Raw genomic sequence first — 18,971 nt, forward strand, 5'->3', positions numbered from 1 at the left:
TATTTTCAAGCGGTTCTTATTTATCCTTTCGAAGATATAGTCTTTCTGTGAGTTTGTTTTTGGGTATTTTAGGTTACTTATGTCTTTATATCGGAATAAAAATACTACGACGATAAAAATACTACCGTTGTTTAGAATATTAGTTCGTATGTTAGAATTTAGCTAAGCTTCTTCCCTATAATCTTCAGATTTCAGTTTACAATAAGTACTTGGATACCTCGACTACGTTAAATAAGACGATTCAAGGTTTGTCCGTGATGTTACTACAGCGGTACTATAGTAAGCGATTAGTAAGGTCGCCGGTTGTCACCAATTTGACGGGTGATAGCTCAACCACGAGGGCGGCCATGTTTTCGTCTCATCACAAGTGTGATGCGTAGTTTTCCATCAATGCAATCCTCTGGCCATCTGCATTTGTAAAGGAGAAGTTAAGTTGTTATCTGAAGATTAAAGTGTTGATCTTGCAAATAACAACGGTAGTATTTTTATCGTCGAAACTCCTTTGGACCTAGCAAGTGCGACGTTCGCGAGCAGCCACACCGTGAAATAAATCCTCGCTTCATAGCATCATCTTCACTTGCGAAACTTACAGTTGTCGTTGAAACTTTCTTCGCTTGTGTCGGCCGCTAAAAGCAGCATTAGAAGAGTTATTATGAAAAGCACTGAATTTTTACGCACGTCTCAGATGTGTGCTTACCTAATGGCTTTTCATGGCGATTATACAAATCTTAAAGTAAGCTCAGTAAATGTTTGTTGCTCATAAACTATGAAACGAAATCAGGCAAAACTTGCCAAGAAGTATACCGATACAAAAACCTTTTACAAAGGAACTAGCAACATGAGAAGACACAAGTGCTTTGCACTGCAAGTATTACGCCTGCTGGGCTCGTCTCTTTCGGGTGTGATAATCCCGTATTTAATCTCATTTAATCTCATTAAATATGTCATGGGACGACTAGCTCAAGATATCAACACCTTCGAGCTAGCACCTGGATAATGTGACAATTTTAATTAATATTCGAATGTCATGGTTTTTGGCCGCCAATCTTTTTTTTGCACATTCGTATTACAAACGCGTGATTCAGTAGCAGTAGAGATGGACCGAGTAAGGTTTCTCGCCCTTCACTCGGATCATCAGCCCTGAATTAAGTCCACAATTGAGTTAGTAGATTCTTAGTACCAAAGTTTGTAGATCAACGTCGACACAATATTTTAAGCGATCGACTACTTTCGGCTGCAAAATGGCCGCCAATGCTCTAACAAGAAGTCTTCAAATGCAACAGACATTTTTTGTTCCTCGTTTGCGTTGATAACCACTCTGCTTCACCGTTCTTCTTCGGAAAGCTCTGAGTTCATTTCGCAGCTGAGGTATTTGCTGGACACAGTAGATCTCCTTAACATGTCTGTTGACGAAGAAAACGAAAGCCAAGCACACAAAGAACAACCACGTGGTTCACTGCGCTTAGAATTGCCAAAGACACCAACGAACAATACGTCGTCATCTGTGGTCATGACACCCACAAACAGTGGAAACTCGCAGAGAGCTGAAAACAAGAATGTTTCCCGAAATCTAAAGAAGATCAACGAAAAGGAAGATTTGGATACTCCAGAAAAGGTGCTGTTGATGAAGCAGCGAAACAGTCGCGTTATCAAGGATGTGCATTGCGTGTGCGAAAGATACAGGAAAAGTTTGGCGATGGTGCTTCGAAACATGTGTGGATTTGGCAACCCAGAGGCGAAGGCCATCGTCAATGAAATTGTCGAAGAGGTTGCTGTGAAAAGGGGAGTGTGAATTTTTATCAAAAGTGCTATTAAATTTGGCTTTTAAAAAGCTAGGACTATTTCCAGCTTAACTAGTGCGAGGTTTATATTTACATAAACGGATGGCGGTCCTGTAACTGAAGTTCTGAGTATTGCTAATAAGTGTCAAGTTTTCTTGGCTAGAATGTGATCATAACTCTCTTAAGCTGCACCTTTTTGGGTATAATATGTGAGCCCATGATTATCATTACACTAGAAATACGTTTATAGAAATCGTGACCTTGGGAAGCCGAGGGGAAGCATTTTGAATAACATCAAACCAGCCACTATCACATCCATGGGTGCAGTATAACCCAATGTTTTATTTAGTTAAAGATAACTAACTTAGGATGCACTTTAGGTGGCACACCCACGGGTGCAGTGTAACCCAATGTTTTATTTAGTTAAAGATAACTTACATAGGCTGCACTCTAGGTGGCACACCCATGGGTGCAATATAACCCAATGTTTTATTTAGTTAAAGGTAACTAAGATTGGCTGCACTTTAAATGGCACACCCCTGGGTGCAGTGTAACCCAGTGTTTTATTTAGTTAAAGGTAACTAACCTAGGCTGCACTTTAGGTGGCACACCCATGGGGTGCAGTGTAACCCAGTGTTTTATTTAGTTAAAGGTAACTACGATAGGCTGCATTTTAGGTGGCGCACCCATGGGTGCAGGTAACCCAGTGTTTTATTTAGGTAAAGGTAGGTAAGATAGGCTGCACTTTAGGTGGCGCACCCATGGGTGCAGTGTAACCGAGTGTTTTATTTATGTTAAGATAACTAACATAGGCTGCACTTTAGGTGGCACACCCATGGGTGCAGGTAACCCAGTGCTTTATTTAGTTAAAGGTAGGTAAGATAGGCTGCACTTTAGGTGGCGCACCCATGGGTGCAGTGTAACCGAGTGTTTTATTTATTTTAAGATAACTAACATAGGCTGCACTTTAGGTGGCACACCCATGGGTGCAGTATGAATCGGTGTCTTATTTAGTGGAAGATAACTAAGATAGGCTACACTTTAGGTGGCACACTCATGGGTGCAGTGTAACCCAGTGTTTCATTTAGTTAAAGGTAACTAAGATAGGCTGCACTTAGGGTGGCACACCCATGGGTGTGTTGTAACCCAGTGTTTTATTTAGTTAAAGGTAGCTAAGATAGGCTGCGCTTTAGGTGGCACACCCATGGGTGCAATGTAACCGAGTGTTTTATTTATGTTAAGATAACTAACATAGGCTGCACTTTAGGTGGCACACCTATAGGTATAGTGTAACCGAGTGTTTTATCTATGTTAAGATAACTAACATAGGCTGCACTTTAGGTGGTACACCCATGGGTGCAGTGTAACCTAGTGTTGCTCATGAGTGACTGTAACCCAGTTGTTTCTAGAGAGTGCTACTCTTTAAGTAGTATAAAGACCTTCAGACATTCTCTTTATGACAATGAAATTGTTGAGAGGAAACATTGACTCTCCAGCGTTTACGAAAACCTCCACTTTAAAATGTGGCATGACTCGACCGTTACTCAGTTTATTCCTTGGACATGAAGTTGTTAAGCCTCTCAAACAAAATTCCAGCAGCTCATTTTAAAAAGCATACCACGTGTCGCTTCAAGAAGTATCGAATCTCTTTAACACCTCAGCGACGTTAATAACTGTTACAGGACATCGCATTCTTTTTCTAATATTGTTTCGCCTTTATTTAGAACCCAAATTCAGCAAAAAATATACAATTTTTCTTCTTAAAGCTTTATCAGTAAATGGTTTGAACCCCAGGGGTACCATGTGAAAGTGTAATGTGATCGTCTGGGTGATTGTAGTCCTGAGAAGGACTGTTTTCGGTGGTGGTGACTGACGTTTCGACAACCTGTGAAGTCATCATCAGAGTCTAGTGAATAGTTGTCTGTAGAATGTTCTTAGTCCAGTCCGTGTAAAATGATTGGTCAGTTCTGCTGCGATGTTATTGGCTGTAAGACTCAAGTGGCGTAAGTCGGTCGTGATTTGTCTGTTTCGATCCGTCGGTAAACTTAGGCTGTTGTAATGTTAATGCAGTAAATGGTTTGAACCCGGGGGTAACATGTGAAGGTGTAGTCTGATCGTCCGGGTGAGTGTAGTCCTGAGAAGGACTGTTGTCGGTGGTAGTGACTGACGTTTCGACAACCTGTGCGGAAGTCATCATCAGAGTCAAGTGAATGATTGTTGTCAGTAGAATGTTCTTATTCCAGTTCGTGTGAAATGATCGGTTGGTTTTGCCGTGATTTTATTGGCTGCAAGACTCAAGTGACGTAAGTCGGTCGTGATTGGTCTGTTTCGATCTGTCGGTAAAGCTAGGTCGTTCTTTTTCGGTCGTTTGTGATGTTTATGTCGTGAATGAGTCGTTTGTATGGAGCGGGTAGTTTTTGACATCTGTTTAGGGGAGTCTGTTCTAAGTTAGTAAACCAGCTTTCCAGAGTCAGTCGTTGAAAATAGTCAGTGCTGTAGGTTAGGCATTACGCAGAGTCTCAGTCAATGTTGTGGTTGGTAAGTCGATGGTGTTCAGCAATGTGATTGCTGACATCACCTTTCCTCGTCGCCCGTCTGTGTTCAGTCAGTCTTGTTGTGAGGTTTCTGCCAGTCTCACCGATGTAGGAGGCTTGGCAGTCGGAACAATTGATCTTATAAATCGTTCCCTGTCTGTTCCTCGGTTCGTCTTTGTCTTTAACGTTGGTTAGTAACTGACGTAGTGTGGTGATGGGTTTGTGGGCGACGCGGATATTGAAGGGTAGTAAGATGGGCGAGATGTTTTCAGACATGCCTTTTATGTACGGTATGGTTGCTATAGTGGTAGGGGTTGCGGTGTCGTTTGTTTCGGTAGTGGTAGTGGGTCGGTGAGTGTTTCGTCGGATGACGTCGTTGTTGTAGTTGTTCTTCGTAAAAACACGGTGAAGGTATTTGTTCTCGTCGGATAAGCTGTCTGTCTGAACACAGACGGGCGACGAGGAAAGGTGATGTCAGCAATCACATTGCTGAACACCATCGACTTACCAACCACAACATTGACTGGGACTCTGCGCAATGCCTAACCTACAGCACTAACTATTTTCAACGACTGACTCTGGAAAGCTGGTTTACTAGCTTAGAACAGACTCCCCTAAACAGATGTCAACAACTACCCGCTCCATACAAACGACTCATTCACGACATAAAAATCACAAACGACCGAAAAAGAACGACCTAACTTTACCGACAGATCGAAACAGACCAATCACGACCGACTTACGTCACTTGAGTCTTGCAGCCAATAACATCACGGCAAAACCAACCGATCATTTCACACGAACTGGAATATGAACATTCTACTGACAACAATCATTCACTTGACTCTGATGATTCGTGGGATGAAGTCGTCGTTGCAATGCGTAACCTACAGCACTAACTAATTTCAGCGAGGTCTTCGCGTGGCGACGGTTGGCGCTCGGGACCGGTTGAAGTTTCCAGCCTTGAGGTTTTCTTTACACAGTTGAATGTTAACACCGCACACGTTAAAAGAAAGTCGCCAAAACAACGTTAAAAGGACCGTAAATGACAAAGCAGCTACGGAAAAATTTTTTCTTAATTTTCTTTATAATTTTTCCTTTTTTTAATGGCCCACACTTACGCTTAAAATTCGATCATAATATAAAGGTAAAGGTAAAAGGTAAAGGTCTCTATTTCTCTAAACAACATACGTGTTTAGTTACAAATTTAAGGTTGAAATCAGACAGGCGCCTCTGGCAGCCGTGTTTAGTCCGTAGCGATTTCACCTACCCACCCAACCCGCCCCAGGGAGGACATCCATCACACAGTAATCTCGTGCGTGGGAAATTAATGTCTCCTACTCCAACCCTGCAGGAGACGGGACCTCCATTTATTCGTCCCTATCCGAGAAGACTAGAATATCTAACCATTTCTTGATGTTAAAGAAAGGAAGCATATTCTTCTCAATTAATTTTTAAGACCCTGAGTGTGACCCTGAGACCTCCCGCACAGCAGTCCGGCGCTCTCCCAATTGAGCTAACATGGCGGCGGTTTAACCAGGCATAAAATGTCAGGTATTGCCGTTAATTAATGAACTTTAGACCCCAAAATCACACACAGTACGCTTGGCCGCCTGTGATTCAAGCAATGATCCTCTCTTCCGAAATTAGTTCTCACTTATTTGAATCGTTAACATCTGTTTGCGGATCTGCATGCGGAAGGCGCACCGGAAAAAGTAACAAGAGGTCTCGCCGCTTTAATACCTTGAGGAATTCTCCTTATGAAATATAAAGGGTTTACCCAACCTTAACCGATTCACGCTTGTATCTTTAACTCGTAAAACGTAATTAACAAGTTTCTAGTCTCTCTCGATCGACTTAGACAGTGCTGACATTGCGCGGCAGTTGTCTTGCCTCAGTAATATGTTTCATAAACATCCTCATATATACTAGTTTCCGTGAGCAATTAATTCAATGGCAATAATTCCTATGATTCTAGAAGTTAAACTTTGTTCATCTTGGTAATGAAAATAAGACGAGTGACCTTGTTTTTCAGTTTCGAACGAACTCTAGGTGCCATCTGAATAACTTCCCAAACTTAATATGATGTCATTTCCCCGTTCAAGTTTCGGCGAACTTCCAGCATAGCCAGCCAACATTTTCGAAAATTCCAAATAACAATGCTCAAAAAGCAGACTCAATAATATGAGAAAATTCATGATCAGACGCTCCTCGTCAAAATGGCCCATCAAAGTAGTAGCACAGGTTGAAATGATGGTTGATAGCTTAGCGTTTACCAGGATTTATAACGGAGGGGGGAGGAGTGGGTGGCATTTAACTACAAGTCTGTTGCGAAGCAAATCATGAAACTCACTTAACTTCGTTTCCTCGATCGACCCCAGTGGACATCAAAGTTTGTCAACTTTGTTCGATCCATGTTCCTATCAAATTGTTCGAAACATGATCATATTTGGTATATCGAAAATAAACAAAGTGTGTCACGAGAATATCATCTGGTCCGGATCATTTTCGACTCTTGCTAAAAAACTTTATCATCGACAATCTGGAGCATGCTTTTGATGAAAAGTAAAATATTCTGAAAATTAAATGTCTATAAATGCACGTTTCCTTGTTCTGCTCACCACATGTTTATCAGAAGTGTATTTCCATGCTCCAGATCTTAAATAAATATTAATCTCTGTCCTCTCCACGAAAATTTGTCCTCGTAAGTTAATATCTTCCGGGGAAATACGAACCTTTGAAATCTCGCGGGCGTTTCCTCGGTCGTAGAATAGCACTAACAACATAGGTCGCAGGCCGCAGATGGGTCCTTTTCTTAAGGTACGAATCTCAATCGATGCAGAGCTGTAGTTGCAAAATTCGAACTAGTTTATAGTTCATAGTTCATAGAACAACTACTCGGACCTAAGTTAATTTTTTCTGGCACTTGTCAACTTTTCATTAAAATTTTAACCAACCACGCAACCGCTTGCACTTTGTCTCTCGTTTTTCCAGTTTCAAAGGTGCGTTGGATATGAGATGTTGAAGTGGCTGTAATAAATCTCACATCCAACGAGCGCGTGTTATAAACTAAATGGGTGGAAAGTACGTATCCTCTGTCGACTTTTTAGAGAGATGGTTTACTAGGCTACCTCCACAGGTGAAAATGACATACGATTCTACAAAATAAAGCAGCATTAAAAGAGTTATCATGAAAAGCACCGAGCTTTTTCGCACTGCGCTTGCTTTAATTCATGGCGTCTTTCTGGCGATTATGCAAATTTTGGAGGTTGGCTCAGTAACTGCACGTTGCTCAAAAACTATGAAACGAAATCAGGCAAGAATTGCCTAGAAGTATATCGATACGAAAACAAAGAAAGAAAGAAAAAAAAAAAAACCTTTTACGAAGAAACAAGGAAAATGCTTCTGACTTACTTGCTTTTACGAAAATCCCCAAATGAAAATTTAGCATAACTCGACCGTTACTCAATTTATTCCACAGACGTGAGATTTTAAGCCTCGCAAAAAACATTACAGCAGCTCATTGTAAAAAGCCTACCATGAAAAACGTTCGCATCGCTTTAAGAAATATCGAAACTCTTCATCATCTTCAGCGACGTTAATTAATGTTACAGCGACTGCACATTCCTTTTCTAACATTGTTTCGCCTTTCTTAAGACCATAAACGCAGCTACAAATAGACAATTTTTCTTTTTAAGGCTTTGTCAGCAGCTCTACTTTGAATCACGACCTACCGGCTTGTGATTTGTTTAAGAACAGCAGCAAGAAAACTAAAGCAAAGCAACAGTCCTTATAGTCTTTCTCCTCGTAGTTTCTTTTTTCTCATCTTTTGTTTGACACAAAGTAATCGATTTTGAATCTCAGAAGTCCTTTGGGCGAGTCTTCATCTCAGACCTCCTAAGAGACTCAGGATTGGTTTTTCAGTGTTACCAGATAACTCCCTCCCAGTCGGATTTTCCTTTGAGGTACAAGCCATCGAGGTTTGAGTCATGTCATTTCTCGTACCACCAGGCGTCTTTACGATAAATGGCACAGTTATCACTTGAGTGCGCGTCATTATCCCGACTTTTGGTGGAAAATGCTAAGCCATCACGAACCGACTAAAAGAATCACCAGCCGTGCCTGAAAACCAATTTTTAAAAATTCATCATACAAGCAGCCGTGCATTATTTTTCTCATTATATAAACACTTTAGGCCCTTACTGACTGGAGAATTCGACAAATCGACAAACAACCTGGGAGTGAAAATGATGAATGCTTTTGCTATCCATAAGAACCGCTCAGTAAGTAGTCCAGGTGTAAATAACAGAATACTAGGCAAATTTAAGTAAGCAAAACTCAATTTTACCTGAATAGCTTCCCAAACTCAGCCGGTATTTCGCATTCTCACTCGACACTGAAAATGAAAATGAACTGTACTCTGCAAACGCTCATGTTTTACCATAAAAGTCGTCCAAGTCAACACGACGCTTGTTACTGCTGTTTACAGTCAGCTTGTCCAGTCCGAGCCAATATTCGCCTTTCAGATTGCCGAAGCCCCTCTTGTAGTCATCCCAAGTGCGGAAGAAATCTACAGCGCCGTTACATCTCTTCTGAACACCGTCTTTCCTCCGCTCACTGTTTAATGATCACAGATGACTTCAATTTCTCCCAAACCATCGGGATCGATGTTGTTCACACCACTGATCTTGTCGCCCAACTTGAACGCCTCAACGCAGTCCTTGTAAACTACAGAATCAACAATAATATGAATAAGTTCATAAGAGGCTTCATCTTATGAAAGAAAACACCAAATCAATTATTTCATCTCTAAAGGACAAAATCTGCAGACTATTTTTGCAATTTAAGATCTGATTTCCCAGAAGCCTTTTCTGGCTTCCCCGCATCGGTTTGGTTCCATACATTTAATGTTCATGATATGTGAGCAGTGTGAAATGTCGGCTCAGGTATGTTTACAACTTTCTCGGAGTACAAACAGGTGCTTAAGTAACAACTGATACTTCACCGTGGAGACTGAGGTATCGAAACCTGCATGGCAATACTTCTCTGCGAAGCGTTTGAGAATACTTTAGAATTTTCTGGGAGAAAAAAAAATTACATCGTCGCCTCCCAGTGCTCCCACGAGGACTGGATCAATTTGCTTTCGAGAAAACGCTTAAAAAAAATAAAGTTTATTTCTTATTGATAGCCCTTTCAATTATTTAGGTCGATATACAACAATCGGGCCTTTTAAGTCTATTTTTTATAAATGGTTGGTCATAATAGGTTTTGTAAAGAAAAGAATACGAAGCAGGGCCTCTAAAATGAATACTTTGGTGTCATTGCTGGCAACCAGACATGGTCGACAATGAACTTTGAAAGTCAACCATCCTGTCGTCACCTGAAATATATGCAAAGTTTGGAGTCTAATATAGTTTATTTTGCACCATTCCTGGGAGAACATAAGGGATTTTATCGAGTTTTGTGTTAAATAACATAAATAACATTCAAAAAAACGAAAACACCTAGTCTTAAAAGTCAGCTTTCAAATATGTTGGAAATTTTGTTCAACACATCAGCCTGATATATCTGTCTGAGATCAAGTGGGATGCAATGTCGAAAGTTTTTTAGTCGACGGTGCGTCGGCTTCCTTTTCGTGAGTTTAATGATATTTTTAATTCAAACAATGATCCTCTCTCCCATAATTAGTTCTCTCTTATTTGAATCATTAACATCTGTTTGAGGGAGGCGCACTGGAAAAAGTAATACCTTTAATACCTTGAAAAATTCTCCGCATTAAATGTAAAAGGTTTATCCTAACCTTAAACGGTTGACACCTGTATCTTTTAACTCGTTTCCTAGCGATAGATCGACAGTTTTCCTTCTCTGACAGAGCGATAATTTTTTTTAAATTAATCTGCAAACGGATTGCAAAACCGTAAAGAAATTTGATAAACATGGACATTCAAGCTGTGTTAACTCTTATGCGACTGCACGAGAAACGCACATTCGCTATGGTACACCCTTCTTTATGTAACAAGTGTGACACTTTTTTATGTTTATCCCCGCAAAAGATTCATGTTACTTCACCCTACATATAACTTTACGTAGACCTTAAACTTGGATCGCAAGTTTCTAATCCCTCCGACGATCAACTTAGACACCACTGACGGTGCGCAGCAGATGTCTTGCTCTAGAACAAGTTTCATAATTAGCCTTATATAAACTAGTTACTGTGAAAAAGCCTTTCAATGGGAATAACTCTTATGATTGTAGAAGTTAAAAACTTGGCACATGTTGGTAATGAAAATAGGCGTGCGTGGAAATGAAGTTAGAGTTGCGAGACGAGATGAAGCCGGCGTTGATTGTTTTGTTTTCCCTTTCTCTGGGTTCTTTCTCGGGAGTTAAAAAATCTATTCCCAAAGAAAAAGTAGGCAGATCTTCATCGGCTTGTTCACTTGTTGCCATGTCAAGTTTAATTTTTTAGCGGAAGTTTTTCCCGTTTTTTTAATGAAAAATGGTGAAGTAATCTCGCGAGAAAAAAATTTCTTCTATAGAATCGTATGTCATTTTCATTTGTGGAAATAGTCTAGTGAACCATTTTTCAAAACAGCCGCACTAGGAAGCCAAAAGAGGAGACATGCTATCTACACATTAGGTTTATGACACACGCTTGTTGGATGTGAGATGGCTAGAGCCAATTCAACATTTCATATCCAACGCACCTTTAGAATTCAAAAGACGAGAGATAAAGTGCAAACGGTTGCGCAGTTGTTTAAAATGTTAATGATGAGTGAACAAATTTGCATAATCATCAACGCACATTTCTCCCAAAATTCCAGTGGTTTTTATAACTATTCTATAAATTATGCCAAAAGATTATAAACACTTTATATCTCTAAATCCTGTTTCTAAGATATCTGAAAATCAACCATTATTTGAACCTTTGGAACTACTTCAGTAAACCCTTTTGATGAGAACCTGCTTTTAATAGTCGTTTTTTTACATATCCCTTGCCTTGAAATTTTTGGAATTCTATTGTAGCTGGGGAAATTTATTCAAAAAAGTTGTCTTGCTGTTGTTCTTTATAAGAACAACAACAGGAATACTAAAGCAAAAGCATTCTTATAGTTTCTTTCATTCTCTACTCATCTTTTGTTTGATACAAAGTAATCGATATTGAACATTAGAATTCCTTTGGGCGAATCTTCATCTCAGACCTCTTAAGAGACTCATATCTTCTTTTCCAGTCATACCAACAAACTCCATAAGTGCACCTGCCATCTAGGTACATGCCATTGAGGTTTGATACATGACAACTCTTGTACCACCAGGCGCCTTTATGCCAAAAGGCACAGTTGCCTCCTGAGATGGCGTCATTATCCCGATCTTTGGTAGAAAATGCTGAGCCATCGTGAACACCCAAAGAATCACCAGCCGTGCCTGAAAACCAAGTTTTAAAAATTCATCACTTAAATGATAAATTCAAATGCTTCGGCTTAACGCTTCGTTTTAAATATCATATATCAGTTAAGATGAAATTCCTTAAACATCCAATATGATGCTGGAAAATCGAACAAAGTTACTGAGTATTTCAATAGGAAACTTACTTTCCTAACTTCTTAGAATAAAAAAAAAAAACAGATAAAAACCCCGCTGCACTCACTCGTGAGATGAGTTGAACACGAGAAAAAAATTCTATATCTATAGGTGACCATGTTCTATTTTGCTTATCATATGGACACCATGCATAAGTCCTTACTGACCAATGAATTCGAAAAAAAAAACCCTGGACTGAGAATGATGAACGCTTTATTATTCATACGAGCTGCCCAATAAGTAGTCCAAGTGTGAATTGAAAAGAACAAAATAGGCAACTTGTATACCTGAATAGCTTCCCAAACTCAGCCGGTATTTCGCATACTCACTCGCCACAGAAAATGAACTGTGCTCTGCAAACGCTGTTTTACCATGGAAGTCTCCCAAGTCAACACGAAGCTTGTTACTGCTTGCAGTCAGGCGATGAATCTTGTCCAGTCCGAGCCAAAACTCGCCTTTCACATTGCCGAAGCCCCTTTTGTAGTCATCCCAAGTGCGGAAGAAATCTTCAGTGCCATCAAATCTCTTCTGAAATACCATCCATCCTCCGCCGGCTGTTTCATGATCACAGAAGACTTCAATTTCTCCCAAACCATCAGGATCGATTTTGTACACATCCCTGATCTTGTCGCCAGACTTGAACACTTCAGCGCAGTTCTTATAAACTACAGAATGAATAATAAAGTAAATAAATCAATGATATCATGTTAAAGGACAAAATCCGCTAATCCTTTTTTTGCAATGAAAGGTTTGATTTCCCAGAAGTCTTTACTGGCTTGTTCCGCGTCACTTGGTTCCCTTAAATGTTATATATGTAAGCAGTGCTAAATGTCGGTTTAGGCAGGTTTACAATTTTTTTGGCATTCAAACCAGTGTTGAAATAATAGCACTTCACGGCGGAGATCAAACGGCTGAGCTTACCAAGTGTAGCAAGCAGTTTCGTCGAAATTCGGAATTTGAGAATTGTTATGTAATTAGTACTTACTCCTATAACACCATTTTCCAAAATATCCCGGATGACACTTACCGCTCTTTGTTTGGCTTTTTTGGTTCCTTGGAAACGTCGATACAGGTGGCCTGGGTCAGGTGAATTAGAACTTGTTAGAAATTGTTCTTTAATTGCTTTGGTTATATAAACACAAACGCTACGCCAAACCCTAATTATTCCATAGAATTTATAGAGGTATGAGAGGGAGAGTGTTCACAGCTATCCCATACATGATCGAGGCCTTGCTCAGATCTAACTTGAAAATGTTATTATCACAAAATATACATTAAACTGACCTGAACAGAGCCAAAATACGTCGATCCTTTCTTCCGCTTAAAATCACCTGGCTTCATTTGTCAAGTTCTGTTATTCAGCTCACAAATGTGTTTCGCATGCTTGCCCTTTAGGTGAACATAAAACGACTTACAATTGTTATTTGCCATACATTTTAGATGGCATTCAAACTCGTCAAGAACATAATTTTTGGTCATGAAGTGACCAACTAAGGCATGACCTGCGAAAAGAAGTTTGTGCGCGCAATTAACTGATGCACAAAGAGAAACACATATTAAGGTAATTTGGCTTGAATGAGCCGAAGTTTTAACTTACCAAGTTGAGTCTCAAAAACTCTTCCACAAAATTCATCGCTCGCCACAACTAACGAAACTAACAGAAATTTCGTACAAATCAAAAATACCAAATGGGTTGGCCTCAAAGCCTGCATGGTGTTGCTCCTTTGCGAAGCGTTTGAGACTATCGGAGAGTTCCCTGTAAGGAAAGCAAGTCGCTTCTTGCTTACCTGAACTTTCTCATAGATGTGACAAATTTTCCCTCGATAGCATGTCTTTACTTAATTGAGGTTATTTATTATTTATAACCTTGTTAATTAATGAATTAAAGAGTCAAAATAAGTTTGATGATCAAAAGGACGGGTTGCCCAAATGAAAAATGATGTGGCCATATCCTCGGCGCGGTCTACAGCACACTCATAACCAGAAATCCTTTACAACATGGTTGCCAAAATGGCCGCGAGCATGCGCTAAGCGCGGAAACGTGGATTAGATATGGCTGCGGAGTATTAAGGAAATAATGGGGAAATAAAAATATTTTGCATTTTGTGCCATTACTGTTAGAAACTCAACGTTCCCCTTCATCCGGCAAAATAGATAGAGTCAAGTTCGAACCGTATTTCAATCGTAAGAAAAGTGAGAAAAAACTGGTTTCAGACGGGGCGTTTTCATTCCAACAACCTCCTATAATAACCGCACTTTCCTCTTTCTCTTATCCTTAAAATAGGGTTTACCTTCATAGTTTCTTTATGTAGACTTGAATACTCGAACAAGATTTTAATTACAAAGATCTGGTTTGACTGTACAAAAAAGGAAACAAACGTAAACAAAACGAAGCGAAACGAAAATACTACAGTGACAACATACAAGATTTGTGGACTCGCAGGAAACGTGAAGAAAACATTCATGAGAAAAAATAAACAAACATTTAGGACCGAACTTTGACTTCTCGAGGTCCGAGCACATGGTCCATACCATAATATCAACAATACATGACGTAGATTACCAGTCCCGCGCGGACTGAACACGGGAAACGTTTTGTAACTTACACTTTAGTCTGCTACGAGGAAACGGTTGCACTGATTCGGTTCCCCATCGTCAATTCCGAAAGATAAGAAGTTTAACTCGCAAAGAAGACGTTTTTTCGCTCCAAAAACACCCCTTAAGACGGTGCCTTTTCAATTTGTAAAGTGATATTTTTCAGAAATGCGAGATGCGAGTAAATGAAGCCACTAATTGGGCAAAAATGCTCTTTCGAACGGTTTTTTTTCTTTTTCTTCGCCCACCATTTTGTTTTAACACATCTTAATTGCCTAAAGATAAAAAAGCCGCCGTACAAAATAGTCGGTTAAAAAAAAAAGCGCGAATTTGAAGGAAACTATAACTAATATTAAATGCCATGTCTGATATTAGAACTTAATTTCAACCTTGGAAATTTTTTCCTTGTGAAGACATTGAAAGTAAGGGCTTTTCCTTCTTTTCGATCTACTCTCTATGAAATCTGCAGAACTAAGAGCATTTAAGCTGCGGTAATAGCCTTTCGAATGAATTTTCATTCGTCCGTCGGTCCGTCAAATTGAATACCGAGATTTCTGGTTATATAAAGCCTGGAAGTCTACAAAGGGATGATGCAAATCGCCAAATTTTCGCCAATATTCATAGAGCCCGTGTCTCAAAGGCCTCCAAATTTTGAGAAAACAAACATTCGTGATACTTGTGAACATTTAGTTGTCATAATATGCAAGATATGTCTGGTTAAAACTTCATCGGGAAAAATCATTTCTGTCCGCCGGCTTACTTTTGGCGTGCGAGAGCAGGATTTTTCTCGTCCATCCGAATTTTCTTTGCTCGAGGGAAATGGTTTTGAGCGCCGTTTTTGATCAAATGTCTGTGACTTGTATTTCGGGTTCGGTTAGAATGGCACCAATTTGGAGGACATATGGTTTGAACGATAAATCATCCTTCCGTTGCAAGTAATGAAGCCAGCACTAAACCTTTTGCCCCTCGCGATAAATACATTTTCATTAGCGTCACTCTAAAGTTAAATAACACGAAAGTGTCATAAAGTTAGTGAGAAGACAACCATAATGACGGTTTTAAATTTCATGTAGGCTGTTTGCATAAATACAAAAATTCATTTACACCAAGATACTTTCATTTTAATGTAAAGTACATACTTTAATGCTATTGTGCAATCAGTTTATGACAATTCTCAGCCACGTAAACAACATTTGAATTTTCAGTTAAGTTTGTGTTCCAGTAATTGTCTACCATTCTCTTTCCTCGCGGTTTCAGTAACGCGGGGTGTAGATTTGTATAGAACTAAACCACTGAGCGCATTTCGAACACTTATATTCGGCCCACTATTAACAGAATTTCCTGGCGATAATCTCCCAATAGAATGCCTTGACGTATTGCTTCTTCCCGTCCAAAACGCGAAAGACCAGCGGGAAAAAAGGATCCGTTCCTTCGTAGCAATTCGCACGATATTTATTCCATTTCTTTTTACAGTAAGATGTATCATTTTGTAAATTAGTGAAGTTTTGGTCAAAGGATTATAGTTTGATGCGATCGTGGTAAAATTGGACAGTGCGAAAACTTTGCCAACTTTCGGTTTGCTTAAAATTAGAACTAGAGCGATTAGAAATTAGAATTAGAGCAAATTAGTATATTCGAAATACTCTAATTCGCTCTGGCGCCACCCCGCCCTTAAGAAGCTGTCGCGCTTCGTATTTACACACCATTGCACTTTAAAATAGCACTTAGCTTGTCGCACTTGTGATAAAGAAGCTGTCCAATTTTGTATTTACACACCATTGCACTTTAAATAACACCTGTCGCACTTTGTGATAAATTATTGTTCTATGAGCAGTCCCTCCATTTCGGCCTCCGTCGAGTCAAAAATAATCTATATATCAATGAAAAAAACCTTGCTGTAAGCGAGCCGCGAGGAACTCTTGGAGTGACGCCGTGCGTCGCAGGAGCTTCATGAGTGATGCGCTCGAAAAGTTGGTCATCAGCCATTTGAAGTATTGACAAACGTTGACACGTATAACCGCTTGTTGACAGATTTTTTGTTATGAGGGCAACGCACAACTCAAACTCTTTAATCCGTAGTCCCTATTTCCGAGCGCCTTATTCTTGGAGCTCTAATATCAATTTATTTTTCACTTCTTTTTTTTTTTTTTTCTTGGCTTACGCGACGGACTACTCGTAGTCTAGTATAAGGATATGGGCCAATTTTTTTATTTACATCAACAAAACATTATTATTTAAACTATAGTTTCCAACAGATTTTGGTAAAATATTAATACGAATGCGAGTTATCTACAAAAACATATTTTCGAACTGAATCCTTTAACTCGCCAAAGTGTGAATTTCGCTGATACTGGGGTCGGAATGAACGCTGGGATTGGCCAAGCCAGTACCAGGTCGCTCGAGTGGCATGTTGTTTCGCACGGCCTCGATCCCATATCTTTGTTGCTTTTGTACACTTAGTGTAGAAGATGCAAAGCCCAAAAAGCTTGGCATATTGCTTTAATTTTGCCTGTCTGCAAACTTTTTTCTCTTTCTGATGGTTCGAGGTGATCATTAACCTGTGCGCGAATGTGAGAATAACCGCAATAATAACGAAAACCTTTTTTTTTCAATTCATAGCTCGTAATAAGTTATTAAACCTTCCGTTCCATTTCGTTCAGAGGCAACAACCGAACGAATTACTTGCATTTACGAGACCCAGATGATATATTCACCATTGTTGTTTACATAGCTTCAAGGCCATGAAATTGCGCATCGTTGCGATAAAAATTCTGAAACTCGAATAATTTAAGGACAAAATCTTCGATTGAAGAATACCCTTGCACTTGAAATAAAATCTGCCAGTCCAAATAATAGCCAAAGTGTCCCAAAGCCTTACCTGAAGTTAACAAGTTCTGTTTTCCTTTTCCAGCCGCGGTTGTCTTTGCGCTTTTGAGAATTGCAGTTTTCGTTTCCAGAGCTAATTTGAGCTCCAAAACGTCTATCTTGATCGGAATGGACTACTCGGCGCGAACCCACGAATTGGAGATAAAAGGTTTTCGTTATAATTTTGTACCTTTCGGGATGTCTATGGTCATTTTTATATTCTCACACAGATCAAAGATCTCCTCGACCCATCATGGAAAGAAAAAAAGGTTTCCAAGAAGAATTTGCCAAACCTTTTTTCGCTTTACATCGCATACAGCAACAGTAGGATCGAGGCCGCGCGAAACAACATACCCCATGAGCGACCTGGAACTGGCACAGATGCCATAAGTAGAAATAAAAAAGAAGCCTGACTGTCAGCACAAAAAGTAAAGAAATTCGAAGCGGAAGGGCGGAAGAATCTCACCAAACAGATAAAAGGCTGGTTGTTTAGGCAATCTTCGTCGCTCGCACACGATCGGCAGCTATTAAGTTTTATCACGGCGTGCTTAATGTCACTATCGCTAGGCTCAAAAATACAAGTTTGGCTTTTTTACATGTAAATAGGAGAACGGAAAAGTTGAAACTCTTGTGTTGACTGTTTCTTTTTCACGGAAAAAATCGGAGGACAAATATCGACGCGGATGGGGGTTATTGCGTGCTAACTGTCCTGTGATTTTGCACCCCGTGACGTAAAGTAACCAATAAAATCGCGCCAAAATTAATGGGTGGGCTATAACAAAAATTAAGCAAAGGCTATCAAGAGAATATGAAAATTCTCTTGAGCGTATCTAGTTAGAAGTATTCCCAGTGCTCCAGATTATAAAAAAATATCAATATCTGTGCTCTCAACGAAAAAAAAAGCCTCGAAAGTCAAATTGCCTCTGAGGAGATACAAAGTTTTCAAATCCCGCAGACGTATGCTCGGTTGGAGACTGGCACTAGCAACGTAGGTCCGATCAGTTGCTCTAAGAAAAAAGGATTGGTGTTCGGATCATTTCTTCTTGCACACAGTTTGCAACAATAGCTCTACCTTGATTGAGATTCTTACCTTTAGAATAAAGACCCATCAACGAAGTACAAGTAAATTTACTTTTCCTGGCACTTGCTAACATTTTATCAAAAGTTTTAACAACGTGCAACCGTTTGTAGCTTTGAATTCCACAGGTGCGTTCAATATGAGATGCTGAAGAAGCTATAACCAATGTCACATTCAACAAGCGCGTATCATAAATCAAATGGGTACATAGCATGTATCCTCTTTCTGCTTTCCAGAGCAGCTTTTTTTTTAAGAAAAATGGTTGACTAGGCTATTTTTACAGGTGAAAATGGCATACGATTCATCACAATAAACCAGCATTAAAGGAGTTATTGTGAAAAGCACTAAATTTTTTTCGCTCATTTTAATCTGTGCTTGTCTAATGGCTTAATTTTTCATGGCGATGATGCAATTTTCGGAGGTTAACTTAGCAATCACTCGTTGCTGAAAAACTATGAAACGAAATCATGTAAAAATTGTCGGGAGGTACACCGTTACGAATATTTATTTCAAAGAAACAGGCTAAACTCATTTGACTTC

At 39.6% G+C, this 18,971-nt stretch overlaps 1 protein-coding gene and 1 pseudogene across 1 annotated transcript; one reads left to right on the plus strand and one right to left on the minus strand.

The window, feature by feature from the left end:
• The first annotated feature begins 766 nt into the window (after positions 1-766).
• Positions 767-1,843, plus strand: LOC148733772 (uncharacterized; annotated as a pseudogene).
• Positions 1,844-9,465: 7,622 nt separating this feature from the next.
• LOC111347691 (ryncolin-1) lies at positions 9,466-13,694 on the minus strand. The gene is made up of 5 exons (XM_088758033.1): positions 13,681-13,694; positions 13,178-13,228; positions 12,921-12,970; positions 12,181-12,558; positions 9,466-11,737 (listed from the first exon to the last, which is right to left on the minus strand). The coding sequence occupies exons 1-5, from the start codon at positions 13,692-13,694 to the stop codon at positions 11,481-11,483; spliced, it is 750 nt and encodes a 249-aa protein (XP_088614159.1). The 3' UTR covers positions 9,466-11,480.
• Between the last annotated feature and the right edge of the window lie 5,277 nt (positions 13,695-18,971).

This window comes from Stylophora pistillata, chromosome 4 (genome assembly GCF_964205215.1).
Source record: "Stylophora pistillata chromosome 4, jaStyPist1.2, whole genome shotgun sequence".
Lineage (NCBI taxonomy): Eukaryota > Metazoa > Cnidaria > Anthozoa > Scleractinia > Pocilloporidae > Stylophora > Stylophora pistillata.